The sequence below is a fragment of the Zingiber officinale genome, chromosome 1A, assembly GCF_018446385.1.
Source record: "Zingiber officinale cultivar Zhangliang chromosome 1A, Zo_v1.1, whole genome shotgun sequence".
NCBI lineage: Eukaryota > Viridiplantae > Streptophyta > Magnoliopsida > Zingiberales > Zingiberaceae > Zingiber > Zingiber officinale.
The window spans coordinates 67,523,814-67,539,744 of record NC_055987.1 but is presented as its reverse complement, the minus strand read 5'-3'; the positions used below and the strand labels follow the sequence as shown (position 1 = coordinate 67,539,744).

Here is a 15,931-nt window from a genome sequence, read left to right as displayed (position 1 = left end):
GTGACAGTAGAAGCTTCCGTCGTTCAATCTTCTGCCTGACCATACCGCCTGTCAGTGGCGCTAGCTCGCAAAAGGATGTCAAAAGATATCCTGTTGTGTCTGCTACTCAACCGAGTGGAATGGCCGCTCGGTCGGAACTCTATTGTCCCGGCGTTGTCGGTTGTCACGCCGATCGGGATAGCCGTTCGACTGAAAGTCCACTACCCAAGTGTCGTCCATGGCCGGGCCGAGCGGCCCACCGTCCACATGCTCCATTGTTGGGCTGAGCAGGATAGCCGCTCGGCTGGCAATCTACTATCCGCGTGCTAACAAAATTTGATGTCGGAAGTCCTTTGCTTTCGTGAGCGGAAGAGCCGCTCGATCTGCTTCTGCGCGTCCTTTGAGCGTCGGTTTGATTACTCCGTGTTGAAGGCGATAGGTCGATGCTTAATCCTCATTCGGAGTATGATACGCCCGACCAGTCAACACCGTCAACCCGTTGACCGTCTTGACTTTAACCTGCTTTAACCTCCACCGTGGCAGCGGGATGAGGCCCCTCATCATCACCGCATCAGAAGTTAAGCACATAAAACTAGAAATTGTTTAAGCCTAATGTTTCACTTTCATATTTTGCTAGGCTATTGAAGGTAACCATGTGATACGGACACTTTTATGTTGGGATCATAGAAGTCCAGGACCAATGTGAACTTATAAAATTGATCTTTCTAATTAGTCTCATTTTATCCAATTTGGTGCTTCATATAGATTTCACTCCATATTTGTTGTCTCTTGACGACTTGGGTTTTTGTTTACATCAGGTATTGGTAGTCCAATAGCAAACCACAACAGATCAGAAAAAAGTGCCTGCTAATTGGTTTGCAAAAATTAAGAACTTTGAAAGAAATATGAATTTTTTTTAAAGATTTACAAAAATTGCTGATTTTGTGTTCATATTGTTAGGCAGAAAACCACATTTAATAACTCATAATCAGTAAGTTCCAAGTAGTAATTATTGTGAAAGAGATCAACTTATACATTTATATAATCCCTCTAATTCCCTTGTGGGTGGGCATAATGGATTCAAAAAAATTCAACTAGCCAAATCCAACATGTTAACTTGAAGGATAAATACTACTAATATAGAAGATGCAAAGCCGACCCCTACTTCATAGAAAATAAAATCTGATTGTTGGCAACTTAACCTGAGCTATATATATATATATATATATACCCTTACCCTGCACATCAGTGGACTAAGTGCGATCCAAGCGCTCCAGGGTGCCTAGAAGGGCTTCCAGGCACGCGGATCGCTCTCAATCACCCACGGATGTGCAGGGTAAAATTTCTCTATACACACACACACAGAAGTATTACTAATAAAAGATTAAGGCATTCTTATTTTGATGTCATACTATTTGACTGGCAAATTTATGAATTTGTATTCCGAAAAAAAAAATCAGGATTTTCTAAGAAAGCATGTAAATTCAATATGAGAATCAAATACCCACGAACTTTTTATATACAAATGATTTCACAGCTAGGAAGTACCCGAAGTAGAAACATAAAATCAAGACCAAAAACAAAAGTGAAAGAACCTCAGGCTTAGGGGTAACTCCAGCAATGTTCCTTGATTTCTCAATATACTTCAATATTTCCGGATCAGAACTGGCCTTTCTTTTGTTATCATATTTATAAAATCCCTTGCCTGTAGCTTCACCTGCGAAAAGAATAATGAGAATGGCAGATAAGTCCTATCATAAACGACAAGTTGAATGTTCCATATGTTCCAACTATTTGAGGTTAAATATATAAACCCTTTGCGCTAGTTTTCTTAATCTGTTTACTATTCAAGGTTTATATAAGGCAATATTCTTGTCAATAATTCCCAGGAAACTTATTTGAATCAATTTTTGCACCGTATACTTTTAACCTTAATTAATTGTGCATATCTATCAATTAAAAAAGTTGATTTTCTCTCAAATATCCCTGTATCATCTTCATTTTTCCTCTTATTTACATCTATTACAGTTCCCCCTTAGTATTTGCAAATAATGACATTTCTATTACCAATTACATTAACCAGATAATCAATGGTGACCTCAGTTTTAGTGACTAATTTTCATGTATTTTTCTTCACTATTCTCACACTTATTTTTGACACCATACGTTTCACAAAACATGGTTGGCCATATTGTTGTCTTGCAATATATATATACTTAATGCAAGGGGACATGGGGATCACAAAAACAAAAGATATTCAGTTATTAAGTATTAATCACTAAGTTCTTATGCAATAAAAAAGTATGCACATCAAACTCTTGTTTTAGTTTATACATTGAAGAATAGCTTTGGTCTCATTTATAATTTTTTAGTCAATTCAACTTAATTCCATTATTTTTGCACATCTTCCATCCTTTTTATATTTAACTTGAAACTATACTGTTTTATTAATTGGAGAGAGAATTAGAGAGACTCTTATTTAAGTGAGCAGATAAAAAAGAATCACGTACAGTTTTCTCTCACCTTATTTACTTAAATCATTGAACCTTAGTTAACGAAGAAGGAATTGGTTTATAATCTACAATTCCCTTGTTGCGCAAAACATAACATTAGTAATTGAAAGGTTTGAATGTAATTAATTCCTTTTTTACTTTTTTCTTCCTCAACTCTAATAAATATTTTTTCACTCCTTTGATTCCTCCTGCTTCCATTCAAGTAATTAAGGGAATATAGGGTGTGTTTAGATCTTGGAATAAGAAGGAAAGAAAAGGGAGGGAGAGAATAGAGGATAGTTATTCTTTGTTAGGAATCTTTAACAAGGAAGATAAAAGAGTTGTATCCCTAAACCCTAAATCCCTCTTTACACCAACCCAACTATTTTTAACCCTCCACCTTAGGGGATAAGGAGAGAATAGGACGTAAGGAATTAGTATTTTACTTAGTAACCTTATTTATCTTTCTAAAGTATATTTGTGCATGGAAAGGACTATCTTTCCTGTCTCTTCCCTTTTTGATAAAGTTTCCAGACTCTTCTTCCCTTGTGTTTGCTTTAAGGGGAGGAAAGGAGAGAATTAGTTGTGAGAGGAAAAACTAAATTCACATCAACTAATGCAATATCATAATCGAAGAACTACAAAAATTTCATAACCAAAGAAGACCAACTAATACAATTTCGTAATTAAATAATAATAAATTCATCAAATATTAACATCAAATACAAGTATGAATTATCAACAAATAGAATTCAGTAAGTATCAACACACAAACAACATAATGAAAGAACATCAATTAATACAAGAATTAATTGATACTTAATGAATCCATACTTGTCTTAATTGATTGCTACAATCAATTAATACAAGTATGAATTCATAAAGTATCAATAAATAGAATTCACTAAGTATTGACACACAAGCATAACATAATGAAAGAACATCAATTAATACAATATCATAATCAAAGAATATCAACGTCAAATATGAGTAATCAATTCATCAAGTATCAACACACATATCTTAATGAAAGAACATAATGCAATATCATAATTAAAGAATATTATCATCGAACACAAGTAATGAATTCATCAAGTATCAAGACGTGCATGTGCTAGTGCACATACACGCGCCTGCAAACACACATATCAACATTAAATGAGTAATCAAACATCAAGTACCAACACACAAGCCCATATGTATAAGCACATGCTTGACCATGCACATGATGCATGCATACACACATCTCGGAGGATATCAACAAATATAATCAAAAATTGCATCAAGATACGTAACTTGGAAACATCGATAGATGAGCTCAACAGAAAGTTCGATGAAATGGCTTCATCACATTCACACACATATAGCCCTAGTTGAAGGAACCCTCGGAATTTTTCAGAAACAATCAAAAGGAGGACAACTGTGGACCATCAGTGGGATAGAATGGAGAAGATGGCGGAGGACATCTTAACCTCACAAGCTCAAATGAACGAGGAAATCCAGAATATGAATGTTAAGTGCAATAACAAGGACTCACTTTGCACTAGAATGTCAACTCGACTCTCAACTTGGGAGGAGTGTCAAATAAGTGCAGATAATGAAGATGAGCTTGAGGAACATGTAAGTGAGGCCTTGACAACAGAGTGCACTACTCTAATTTAAATACTTCCACGTCTTAAGGTCCTAGAAGAGCCTCCCCAACCCACATGTGAATACATGTTCGACGATACACTCTTTTTGGTGATTATCAATGGTAAGATTGTATTTGATATATCTAAAGCAAATAACCAATATTTTTTTTGAGCATTTTGGTGACAGGTCGTATTTTGCACAACAATCAAAGAAGGAGCAACCTTGGAATGAGTCTTTGAAGGAGCGCATAGTCTTTTAGGAGCTAAGAACCCTTTGCAAAAGGGTTATGAAATTTCTTACGCCTCCTAGATCGAGATTTAGATGAACCAAATACCTTAAACAAGCGCTTCTTGTGAAGCAACCCATATTCTTTTTTGTTTTCATTTAAGCTTTTAGTTTCTTTCAAGTTTCTTTTCTATGTTCATAATAACCCTAATCTCTCTACTTAATTTTTCTTGCCTAATTTCTTTTGGTAGGATTCAAAGTTGTGGAGAAATGTGAACATCAGATAGAGGAGTATTTTTAGCACATCAATATCTCAATCATTTATAGTTATCACTTGGTAACTTCTACTCTAAAAACCTCCTCCATGGTAGATTTTTTGTTTTCATTAGGATAATGAAAATTTTAAATCTAGGAGGATGTGTAGGATTTAAATTAGTTTTTGTCATATTTTTTTGCATAATAAAATCTTTCTAGTTGCATCATACATCATGTTATGATTATTTACTCCTTAATACAAAAATACTAGCATGCTTGCTCTAGATCTCATATGGTTTATTGTGACTTATGGTGCTAGTATATTTAATGATCTATCTTTTTTATCTATGTTGGCATGAATGTTCCTACTATAAGAATTTAAATATTGACCTTATTTTAAGATCTCCCTACACTTTACCTAGTTTTGATAATAGATAACTCTGAAAATAGTCATGATTCATAAAACTTAATTAATACTAGTATTTCCGTGGTGATTTCTCAAACTACATTTTGATTACTGGATGAGACTCGAATCATGTCAACTCATTTGAAAAAATCAAAATATCTCTACTTGCAATCACTTTAAAAAAATGAATAAGGGATATAAAAAAATAGTTGTCGTAACTAGAAATTAGCGAGTTACCCCTTTGAGACCGAATTAAGTTACTAGGGAAATAACTGCTATGTTTCTCTTGATATCAAGCACGCCTTTGAGACCTTGGGTAGATTGAGAAAAATGAACTAAACATGTGACAGGTAAGTATCTATCGTTAGGAACACAGTCCTATGACGACTTGACTAGGCTTAGGGATTAAAAACTTGAAAAATTAAGGTCACTGTTACACTAAGCACGGAGAACTATTAATTAAATTATATTCAAACTATTCTTGTATCTTGCTCGCTAATGAAATTATTTGATAGGATTAGACTGATTCGCCAGAGACTACGATGCAATATTTAGCCACATGAGTCTAGATTGTACTTTTTCCTCGAAGACAAGCAAAATTTAAGTCTGGGTGTGATATGCATAGATTATATATGCTTCTAAGCATTCTTTACGTACATCTACTTGTATTTCATTAATATAATTTATGTTTGTTGCACCCTATTTCATTATTTATATCATACTTTCATTCTATTAGTTCAAAGATCTACTCTTTACTTATTTTGATTATCGTGTGTCTCCCACAGCATGTCATGTGCCTCCCACAGCATACACGGGCATGCCGTGCCCTCTCCATAGAGTTCCATAAGTCGTGTCGTGCCCAAAGGCACAGTCGTGTCCCCTCCGAGCAGTATGACACACGGCCAGGTCGTGCCTCATTTTCTCATCGAGGCACACAATTGTGCCTCCTTGTTCACCGTCTATACAGCACGGTCGTGCCAAAAGGCACGGCCATGCGCATCTAGGGCAGGGAACATGGCCCTGTGCCTCTAAAAGGGAAACTCCTCCCCTTTTCACTTATCCTTAGTTTGGAGGCACCGCCTCCTTCCTTTGGGAAGGGTTTTCCGATAGCCTCTTTCTTCGCCGATCTGCACTATCGATCCTCCTCCGGAGCAAGGAAACACCTCGAAGACACCGGCAATCTCCTCGATAAGCATTTCTTCTTCTCTATCTTATGTTTTAAATATAAGAATGTTTCAATTTGTGTCTTTGGTTTGTATATCCTTCGCAATGAAGTAGATTCTCTGATTCTTAGGATGTAGAGAGTATTTATAATATAATGTTGATGTATGAACTATGTATGTCATTTATTTGTTCAATAAAGTGTTTATGCTATGTTCTATGTGTGTTTTATCTTGTACATGTTTGACGAAATATGTGTATAGTGTATGCATATGAATTGTGGTGGATTGGTTACCGTATAGAGGAGAAGTGCTAGATTGTATAACTACGAACAGTGGTAACCCTTTAAACGGACTTTCTAGAACGATCCGCTTTCTAGGAGACCAATTCTTTATAAAGGAATATCTACTTAGAGTTTACAGGGTTTTCCCAAATCAATATTAGGAAGTGACCTATATAATCTAGAAGTGTATAACCGGGGAGCTTGTGACAAACGGTAACTCTTGAACTGAACTTTCTAGGTTACCTCTTCTACTTAGTTGCATTAATCTATTGTTAGAAAGTAAATCGGACAACTCTAGAATTGTATACCCAGGGAGCCTTAGGGTAATCCTTTAACCGGACTTTCTAGAGTTGTTTCTTTACTTAATGGCGTTAGAACTTGGATAAACTCTCCGGTGCAATCTTCGCGGGGTTGGGCCGAGAACTTTAGCTAGAAATCCTACAGTGTAGCCACAAAGATAAGGAGATGAACAGGGACATTAACTAGCATCATAATGAAATTGAATTTCTAGAATCATTCTGTTGGTGCAGGGAGTATCAGACAATCGAACGTTTTGATTATGGCAAAAGGTTCAAAGTTAAGGTTACTTGTTGCCTAACAAGTGTGAATAAGCTTGTAGGAAAGTCCTAAGTGTTCTTAGGCAAAAATCCTAGAGAATTCTAAGTAGGTGGAAAACCTTAGGGAAAGGTAACCCTAGGTCCTAGGGGGAGGTAATCCTAAGTAAAGGAAAGTCCTAACTACGGTTAGACACGAAGTCCTGATCTGGGGGATTGGGCTAAGTCTTGGCGGGTCGAGTACTTTGAGCGAAATCCTAGAGTCGGGGACTCTAGGTCAAAATCCTGATGGTCACCGACCAGGTGAAAGTTTGGACGGGTCGTGGAACGGACGTTCAGGATGAAGACCTGAAGTCTCGGGTGCTAAGCAAAAGTTCAGTCGGTCTGGAAGACCGGTCTGGCAAAAGGTAACTCTCTTAAGAGGAGTAGGTGACGACGCGTTCTCCGAAAAGGGAGTAGTAGGCATTGATTCGATATAGGGTTTCCGAAGAAAATCCGAAAGTCAGAACCGGATAGTCGGAAGGTTGTCAAAAGTTATATATTGCTTTACTATTATTTGCTATTTGTCTAACTCTGTTTTGTAGGGAAACTAACATTTTGCATGTTGAAGTTTTAGCCTTGATCGGTCAACCGAACCTCCAAGCAAGCAGAGTAGAATTCCAACCAGCTGATCGGGTTCAACCGAAGAAACGGTCGACCGAACGGTGGATAGGCATGAACGTGGTCGGGCAGGGTGGATCAGATCAGATAGGCCAGCGAGGTCAGCAGGATCGGTCGACCGAACAGGGAGATCGGTCGATCGAACGAGAACTCATCCGAAGCGACAGAAGCTGGACAGGAAGCTAGGCCGATTCAGGCAGGATCGGTTGACCGATCAGGCGACGAGTCAAACCTGATCCTGAGATCAGTGGATCTAGATTAGGTCTGGGTTGGCTATAAAAGGAAGGATCGACCAGTTGCTTCACAAGACATTCAGAACAATCTTTTTACGTGTGCGCTGCTCCGAAACAACTCAACAACGCCTAACTGCTACTCCGACAATCAACGAACAACTGCTAATTGTTTGTTGTCGGTATCTGTCTTTTCAATACTTGTACTTACATATTTGTAAAGATTTTCGGATCTATAATGATTGTCCAACGAAGCAATCGTCGGCCTTAGAGTAGGAGTCGTCACAGACTCTGAACCAAGTAAAAGAAACTTTGTTAGCATTGCTCATCGTCTCTTTCTATCTTCTGCTGTGTTATTCTATGTTTTCCGAAACGAGTAAAAAAGTCACGAGTGTTATTCATCTCCCCCTCCTCTAACACGCATCGATCCTACAAATGATATCAGAACTAAGCCGCTCTGAATTGGTGAAACCATCCATCGAACAGGAGGTCCTTTTTGAAAAAGGAAATTATACATCTTTTTTGTTTATAAAATATTCTTATGCCTTTCATTTTCCCTTCAAATTTATTTTTTGAAAAATTCACTTTTACTTTTTCACCATTAATCAGAGTTTATGAAATATTACATTTAACAAAATTTTCTCATAATATTTTTTTATTATTATTTTAGTATTTTCCTCGAAATTTGTGCAATACTACTCGAATAACTTCTTTATCTCCCACATTACTAAGCCAAGACATAATATTGGGAAAGTTTTTGTTTTGTTGTGCAAGAGCTCTTTTAAATGGCTTACCAAGAAAGATTATAGCACCGCACACCCACCGCTCTTGTCCGACAAGAATTTCGGGTACTGAAAAGACCAGATGGAGTACCAACTAAAGACCTAGGTGGAGATATGAGCCATAATCCAAATCGGATTAATACTCTCCATCGAAGAAGGTGTGTCTATCGCCTGTGACAAGTGGGATGCACAAACAAGGAGAAAAATCGAAGCTGATACAAAAGCAATATGTACTCTCCTATGTGGACTGACAAATAAAGAGCTTGATTGAGTTGGAAAGTTCAACAACGCTAAGGAGCTTTGGGAAAAATTGATCGAGCTTCATGAGATTCCATCAAAACCAAAAGACCAAGTCGAACCTGAGTTCGAATCCGAGAATAAATCCCCAGAGTCAACCTCTGGATCAGACTCAGAGGAATCGGATTAGACCGATTTCATAGCACTGATGGCCCAGGAAAAGATAGCTAAATCTGAGTCTGAATTCAAGATGACAATAGTTAAGGGGGAGAATCCTAGAATGGATCTAAAAGGTAAAATTATAAATTCAAATTTTAAATTTCATAGAACTTGTTTTAAGTGGAGGGAGAGAGGGAACCAGAGAAACTAGTGCCCTACTCGTAAGATTCGGACGACACAACTGGAGGAGGAGGAGGAGGAGGAGAAGGAGAAATCGATGCTAGGAGTCCGGAAAGGGAACGAGCACATTGAATACTCTAAGTGCAAACGGATGAGTCACAACAAAAGTCAATGCCCAGAAAGAAAACTCAAAAATCCATAGGGAGAAATCAAGGTTAGTAAATTTATATTACAAAAAAAAAATTAAATTTTTGCAACACATGTCGGTACCCTAACTAATCCTGATTGATATAGGGTTTAGATTCCTCCCAAAAATCAAATATTCATGCTAATGAATAAAGTTCATTCAAATCTATATAACTCAAAATTATTTAATAGAAATAAGAAATTAACTTTTAGAAAATTAGAACAACAAAATAATATTTTAAAAGATAAAATTGATAAATTAGAAAAAATTATTAATAACTTAACCAATTCACAAAATCTAGACTTAGGTTACAAGTCTAAGGTGAAACTTAAACTCTACAAACCAAGCTATAATCAAGTGCCTTTTAATTAAGAAACTAATCAATATACCATAAATTAATAACTTAAACTTAAAACTCAACTTAAAAGGTTAACTTAAAACTTGCAACTTAAAATTAACTAATTAGTGCTTGATTTGTTTGATCCATGCATAATTACCATGAACATAGATATAATTAATTAATTGATAAATGTCAGTCATGATTATTAATTGCTTAATCTAGAATAATTAGATAAGGATTTAAGTTTGATCTACACTTGACTAATTAGACCTAGGATTTTCAAGAAGAAAATTAAATATTTAATTTTTGAAAAGACTGTCTAGAAGTGGTTGATGATCTAATACCCAAGAAGATCTAGTGCCTCGCCAGAGTCTAGAAGTCAATTATTGAAATGAGAGTTTAATGGACTAACTGTTAAACCTTAGTCTAACTCATACGTACATCAATCCTTAGAATTGAATCTAAATTAACCATCTCACAGAACCTATAAGGTTCCCTGATTGACAATCTAGAAAAGATTAGATGAATTTAGGTTTAACTTGAGAATTAGTCTAACCTAATTCAACCCAACCAAATTCAAAGTTAATTTTAAAACTTGATTAATTTTAAAACTTTAATTAATTCAAATTTTAATTTCAAAATCTTAAATATTTTCAAATGTTAATTAATTTTCAAATCATAATTAATTTTAAATTTTAATTTCAAAATCTTAAATATTTTCAACTGTTAATCATAATTTTAAAATTTAAAGTTTAATCTAAATTTAAATTTTAAATTCAAAATTTAACTTTAAATTATTTTTGAAACTCAAACTTAAATATTTTTGAATATCATAAATATTTTTTCAAACTTAAATATCTTTCAAAATTCAATCTTAAAATCAAATCCAAATTCAAAAGGTAAACTTAAACATTTTTAATTCTTAAACTCAAGATCAACATCTAACCAAACTCCATCTCACACAAACACATAAACTTAACATGTTTAATAACTTAGAAAGAGTGAGATAGAAAATCAAGAAAATAAAATTTTAAATATGCTCTTTATCCCATGCTTGGACTTTAGGATACCTAAACTTAAATAATTTACTTAAATCATTTTGAGGCATTAATCAAGGGGGAGAAAAAGGGAGTTAAGTTAATTGATTTTTAAAAGTCAAAAGTATTTTATGTTTTTTTTTTAAAAGCAACTTTAAATATTTTATTTAAAAAAGGAAGTTCAAATATTTCTATCTGAAAAAATAAATTTTTGAAAAATTATTTTTAACTAAGTTTATTTGAAATCTTTCCCAAAATGCTAAGTACTTAACTAGATTTATTTAAAATTTCTTCAAAAGTTAAGTACTTGTTAAAGTTTTTTTTTTAGGGTTAAAGTTTTGATTAAAGGAAAAAGCTAAGATATTTCTCAAAATCTTTAAGTATCCTTTAAAAGTTTTTTTTAAGCTTTAAAAACAAGTTAAGTTTTTTGTTTAACCAATTTTAAAAAGCAAGCTTAAATATTTTTTAATATATTTTTATATTTGGTAGAATAAAAAAAAAAGTACTTTTTACTGAGGTTTTTTTTAACTACTTAACTAAGTTTTTTTAATCTTTTTTCTTAACTAAGATTTTATACATTTTTTTTAAAAGCTAAGCACTTGACAAAGAGCTTTTCAAATTTCAAAAGTTAGCTAAGTTTTTAAGGATAAAGCTAAGAAATTGATGATTTCAGGGGAGCTTAAAGTTAAATAGATTAAAATTTACCCTTTTTAAATACTATCTTTTCAAGTTAAACTATTTTCTCTCTACTTGTATTCTTTTTTATTTATGTCAAAGGGGGAGAGAAAGGTTAAAATTAAATTAAACATAATTTTTTGTAATAAAGGAAAGCATAAGGGGGAGCTTTTCTTTAAATATGTTAAATTGTTTTACTTATGCTCATGCTTAAATTCCGTATTACATTAATTTTTGTTATGCTTTAGTTAAATTTGAACTAGGTTGGCATAATCAAAAAAGGGAGATTGTTGGTGCAAGGAACACCAGACGATCGAACATATGTTTTGATTATAGCAAATAGTTCAAAGTTAAGGTTACTTGTTGTCTAACAAGTGTGAATGACCTTGTAGGAAAGTCCTAAAGTGTTCTTAGGCAAAAGTCCTAGTGGATTCTAGGCAGGTGGAAAATCCTAAGGGCGGTAACCCTAGGTCCTAGGGGAGATAACCCTAGGTCCTTGGGGAGGTAACCCTAGGTAAAGGAAACTCCTAGCTGCGGTTAGGCACGAAGTCCTGATCCGGAAGATTGGGCGAAGCCTTGGCGGGTCGAGTGCTTTAGGCGAAATCCTAGTAGGGGACTCTAGGTGAAAATCCTTATGGTCGCGGACCAGGTGAAAGTCTGGACGGATCATGGAGCGGACATTCAGCATGAAAACCTGAAGTCTCGGACGCTGAACAAAAGTCAAGTCGGTCTGGAGGACTAGTCTGGCAAAAGGTAACTCTCTTGAGAGGAGTAGGTGAAAACGCGTTCCTCGAAGAGGAAACAGTAGGCGTCAGTTCGACCTTGGGTTTCCGGAGGAAATCCGAAAGTCAGAACCAGACAATCCAAAGGTTGTCAAAAGATATATATTGCTTTACTATTATTTGCTATTTGTCTAACTCAGTCTAACTCTGTTTTGCAGGAAAACTAACATTTTGCAGGTTGAAATTTCGGCTTTGATCAGTCGACCGAACCTCCAAGCAAGCAGAGTAGAATTCCAGCCAGCTGATCGGGTTCGACCAAAGGATCGGTCAACCGAACCTGAGTTCAGTTAACCGAATGGTGGATAGGCGTCGACGTGGTCGGGCAAGGTGGATCGGATCAGATAGACCAACGAGGTCAGCAGGATCGGTCGACCGAACGACGGGATCGGTCGACCAAACGAGGACTCATCCAAAGCGGCAGAAGCTGGACGAGAAGCTGGGCCAATTCAGGCAGGATCAGTCGACCGATCAGGCGACGAGTCAAACCTGATCCCGAAATCAGTGGATCTGGATCAGCTATAAAAGGAGAGATTGACCAGTTGCTTCACAAGACATTCAGAATGATCTTCTTACGTGTGCACTGCTCCGGAACAACTCAACAACGCCTAACTGCTGCTCCGACAATCAACGAACAACTGCTAATCATTTGTTGTCGGTAAACTTTGTCTTTTCAATACTTGTACTTGCATATTTGTAAAGAATTTTCGGATCTAACGAAACTGATCGACGATCGTGAGCCTTGGAGTAGGAGTCGTCACAGGCTCTGAATCAAATAAAAGAAACCTTGTTAGCATTGCTGCTCGTCTCTTTCTATCTTCCACTGCGTTATTATGTGTTTCCCGAAACGAGTGAAAAAGTCACGAGTGTTATTCACCCCCCTCTAGCACGCATCGATCCTACACATTCCCCCAAACCAACTTTTCTCTGTTGATCACTTGCTTTCCTCTCTCTTTAGCTCTCTCTCTCTCTCTCTCTCTCTCAATCTCTAGTTACTCTCAACCAACTTTCGAACATCTAAATAATTTGTCGTGCAAAATCAATTTGTGCTTAATCATCAATCTGTATGGGATCGATATTTTTATTATTTGACGACATAGCCATACACTTGCAGGTACACATAACATGTCCTACTCCATCTTTCCCTATCCTACTAATACTACCCTGGGTCGTATTTACACTTATCTTTTTGGTGGCAAGCGAACTCCAACTATCATCAACTTCAACTTTGGACAGCTCAGAGTTGAAACTGTGTTGTACAAGGATCTCTACACTTAAATCCTGCCCATTGATACGAGAGACCTTGCTACCATACAACCCTTCCACTCATTTCTCCTTTATGCCATGAGACAAAGATTAGACATTAACTTCGGTCTACTGATCTTTAAGTATATTATTTATCATTTCAGCATATCCACCAGTTGTCGAGTCTACATGTCATGTTGTCACATTCTAACCCATCTTTTTGCATCTATAGGGATTGATGTTTCTAGCGAAAACCTCAAATCATTGACCGAGTTTGACTAGATAGGACTTAAAAACCTCACATTAGCCAAGATAGTCCTCATAGAGAACGCTCTAGTTCGAAAGGTTAGAAGGAACGCTGCCCCTCGATCTCCAGATATTGACGAAATCACGACTGAGTTCGAGGTTGACCAAACTAGATACTAGATCTTTCGGCTCCTCCAGCACCTCCACCTCCGTTGACATTAGAGGGCCAAGTCACTCGATTTGAAGAGACAATCACTCGTCAATCTCGAGATATGAGGGCCTTGATACAAGAGATGATAGACATGATGCGGACAGTACTCAAGTCAGCCGCCTCCTTCTGACTAGTTGATCCTGGCTTTGACAAACCTTGACTTATTTAACTCTTTGACTCATGATTGGCTTGGTTTGGAACTACAGTATTTTTTTTTTTTTTACTTCTGTAGTATTTTGGATCTAGACTTGTAGTTGATTTATCCTTGACTTTGCTTGATTTTATTACAATTTGCTTATGTTTGAACCTTCTTATGACTTATAGTTTACCTTTTGACTATGATTGAGTTATTGGTTGAACTTAACTTAGATTCTATTATTCATTACTTAAATTGAATTCTTAGCTTGGTTTGCACTTTGCTTTAATATTAATCTTATTTAACTTAAATATTATTTGATATAGTTAACTTATTTCTTTGACTTTGGTCTGAATTAAATCTATCGTTAATTTATCTTTGTTAATTTCTGCAATATTACACTTGACTATATGTCATGTTTTATTTGTATTTTAATCCATTTTTTTATATATGAAAAAAGGGGAGAGAGATAAAAAATAAAAATCAAGTGTTTATTAACTTCCAAATTTAATCCCTTATCTAGTTTATCTCTTATCTTATAGAGGGGGGTGGGATAATTCATTTATTATATTTATGTACTTCTTTCATACATTAAATATAAATTCAAAATTCTTACTTATTGATTACTAACTTTAACTTAGTTTTCATATTATCAAAAAGGGAGAGATTGTTGGTGCTAGGTGCACAACATTTAACCCAAAGTTTTGATATATAACTTGTTCAAAGTAAAACCTAGAATCTCGTGTCACTTTAACCCCCACGAGTTAGGCCTTTATATAGGAAAGTAGATATACACCAAAAGACACAAATACCCTTTTACTTATTCTAACACTCCCCCTCAAGCTTGAGAATATAGATCATATATACCAAGCTTGTTACATATGAAGTCAATCCGGGGACCTCTAAGTGATTTAGTAAATATATCTGCTAGCTGATCATTTGAGTTGACAAAACTAGTAGATATTTCTCCGGATATGACTTTCTCTCTGACAAAGTGACAGTCAACTTCAATATGCTTTGTTCTCTCATGGAAGACTGGATTTGAGGCAATATGCATAGCAGCTTGGTTGTCACATATGAGTGACATTTGTGTAACCTCTCCAAACCTTAGTTCCTGAAGCAACTGTTTTAACCATATAAGTTCTTGACTAGCAATAGCCATAGCTCGATATTCTGCCTCTGCACTGGATCTTGCCACAACATTTTGTTTTTTGCTTTTCCAAGAAATAAGGTTACCTCCGACAAATATACAAAATCCAGAAGTGGACCTTCTATCAGAGGGAGATCCTGCCCAATCTGCATCAGAATATCCTACGACTTTAGTATGTCCTTTGTCTTCATATAAAAGACCCTTTCCTGGTGCTCCCCTGATATATCGAACAATGCGAGTCACTGCATCCCAATGTTCTTTGCATGGAGAGCTAAGAAACTGACTTACTACACTCACTGCAAATGAGATATCCGGACGAGTGACAGTAAGGTAGCTTAGTTTCCCTACCAATCGCCTGTACCGTTCAGGATCTGAAAGAGGCTCCCCCTGATTTGGTAGGAGCTTGACATTAGGATCCATGGGATTGTCGACTGTCTTTGAGTTTAACATTCCTGTTTCTTCCAGAATATCCATTGCATACTTCCTTTGGGATATAATGATCCCATCTTTAGACTGTGCCACTTCTATCCCTAGAAAGTATTTGAGTTTGCCAAGATCTTTTGTCTGGAAATGTTTGAAAAGATGTTGTTTTACTTGTGAAATTCCAAGATGATCATTACCTGTGATGACAATATCATCAACATAAACCACTACATAGATGCAACCAGTAGATGAGTGGCGATAAAAAAC

The 15,931-nt window shown here is 35.9% G+C and overlaps 1 protein-coding gene across 1 annotated transcript in view; it reads right to left on the bottom strand.

Moving 5' to 3' along the window:
• Positions 1 to 1,460: 1,460 nt before the first annotated feature.
• Positions 1,461 to 15,931, bottom strand: part of LOC122025893 (glyoxysomal fatty acid beta-oxidation multifunctional protein MFP-a-like) — a 46,879-nt gene continuing 32,408 nt past the window's right edge. Inside the window, exon 15 of the mRNA XM_042584695.1 lies at positions 1,461 to 1,696. Coding sequence (XP_042440629.1) covers positions 1,476 to 1,696 — 221 coding nt within the window. The 3' untranslated portion in view covers positions 1,461 to 1,475. The remainder of the gene's footprint in view (positions 1,697 to 15,931) is intronic.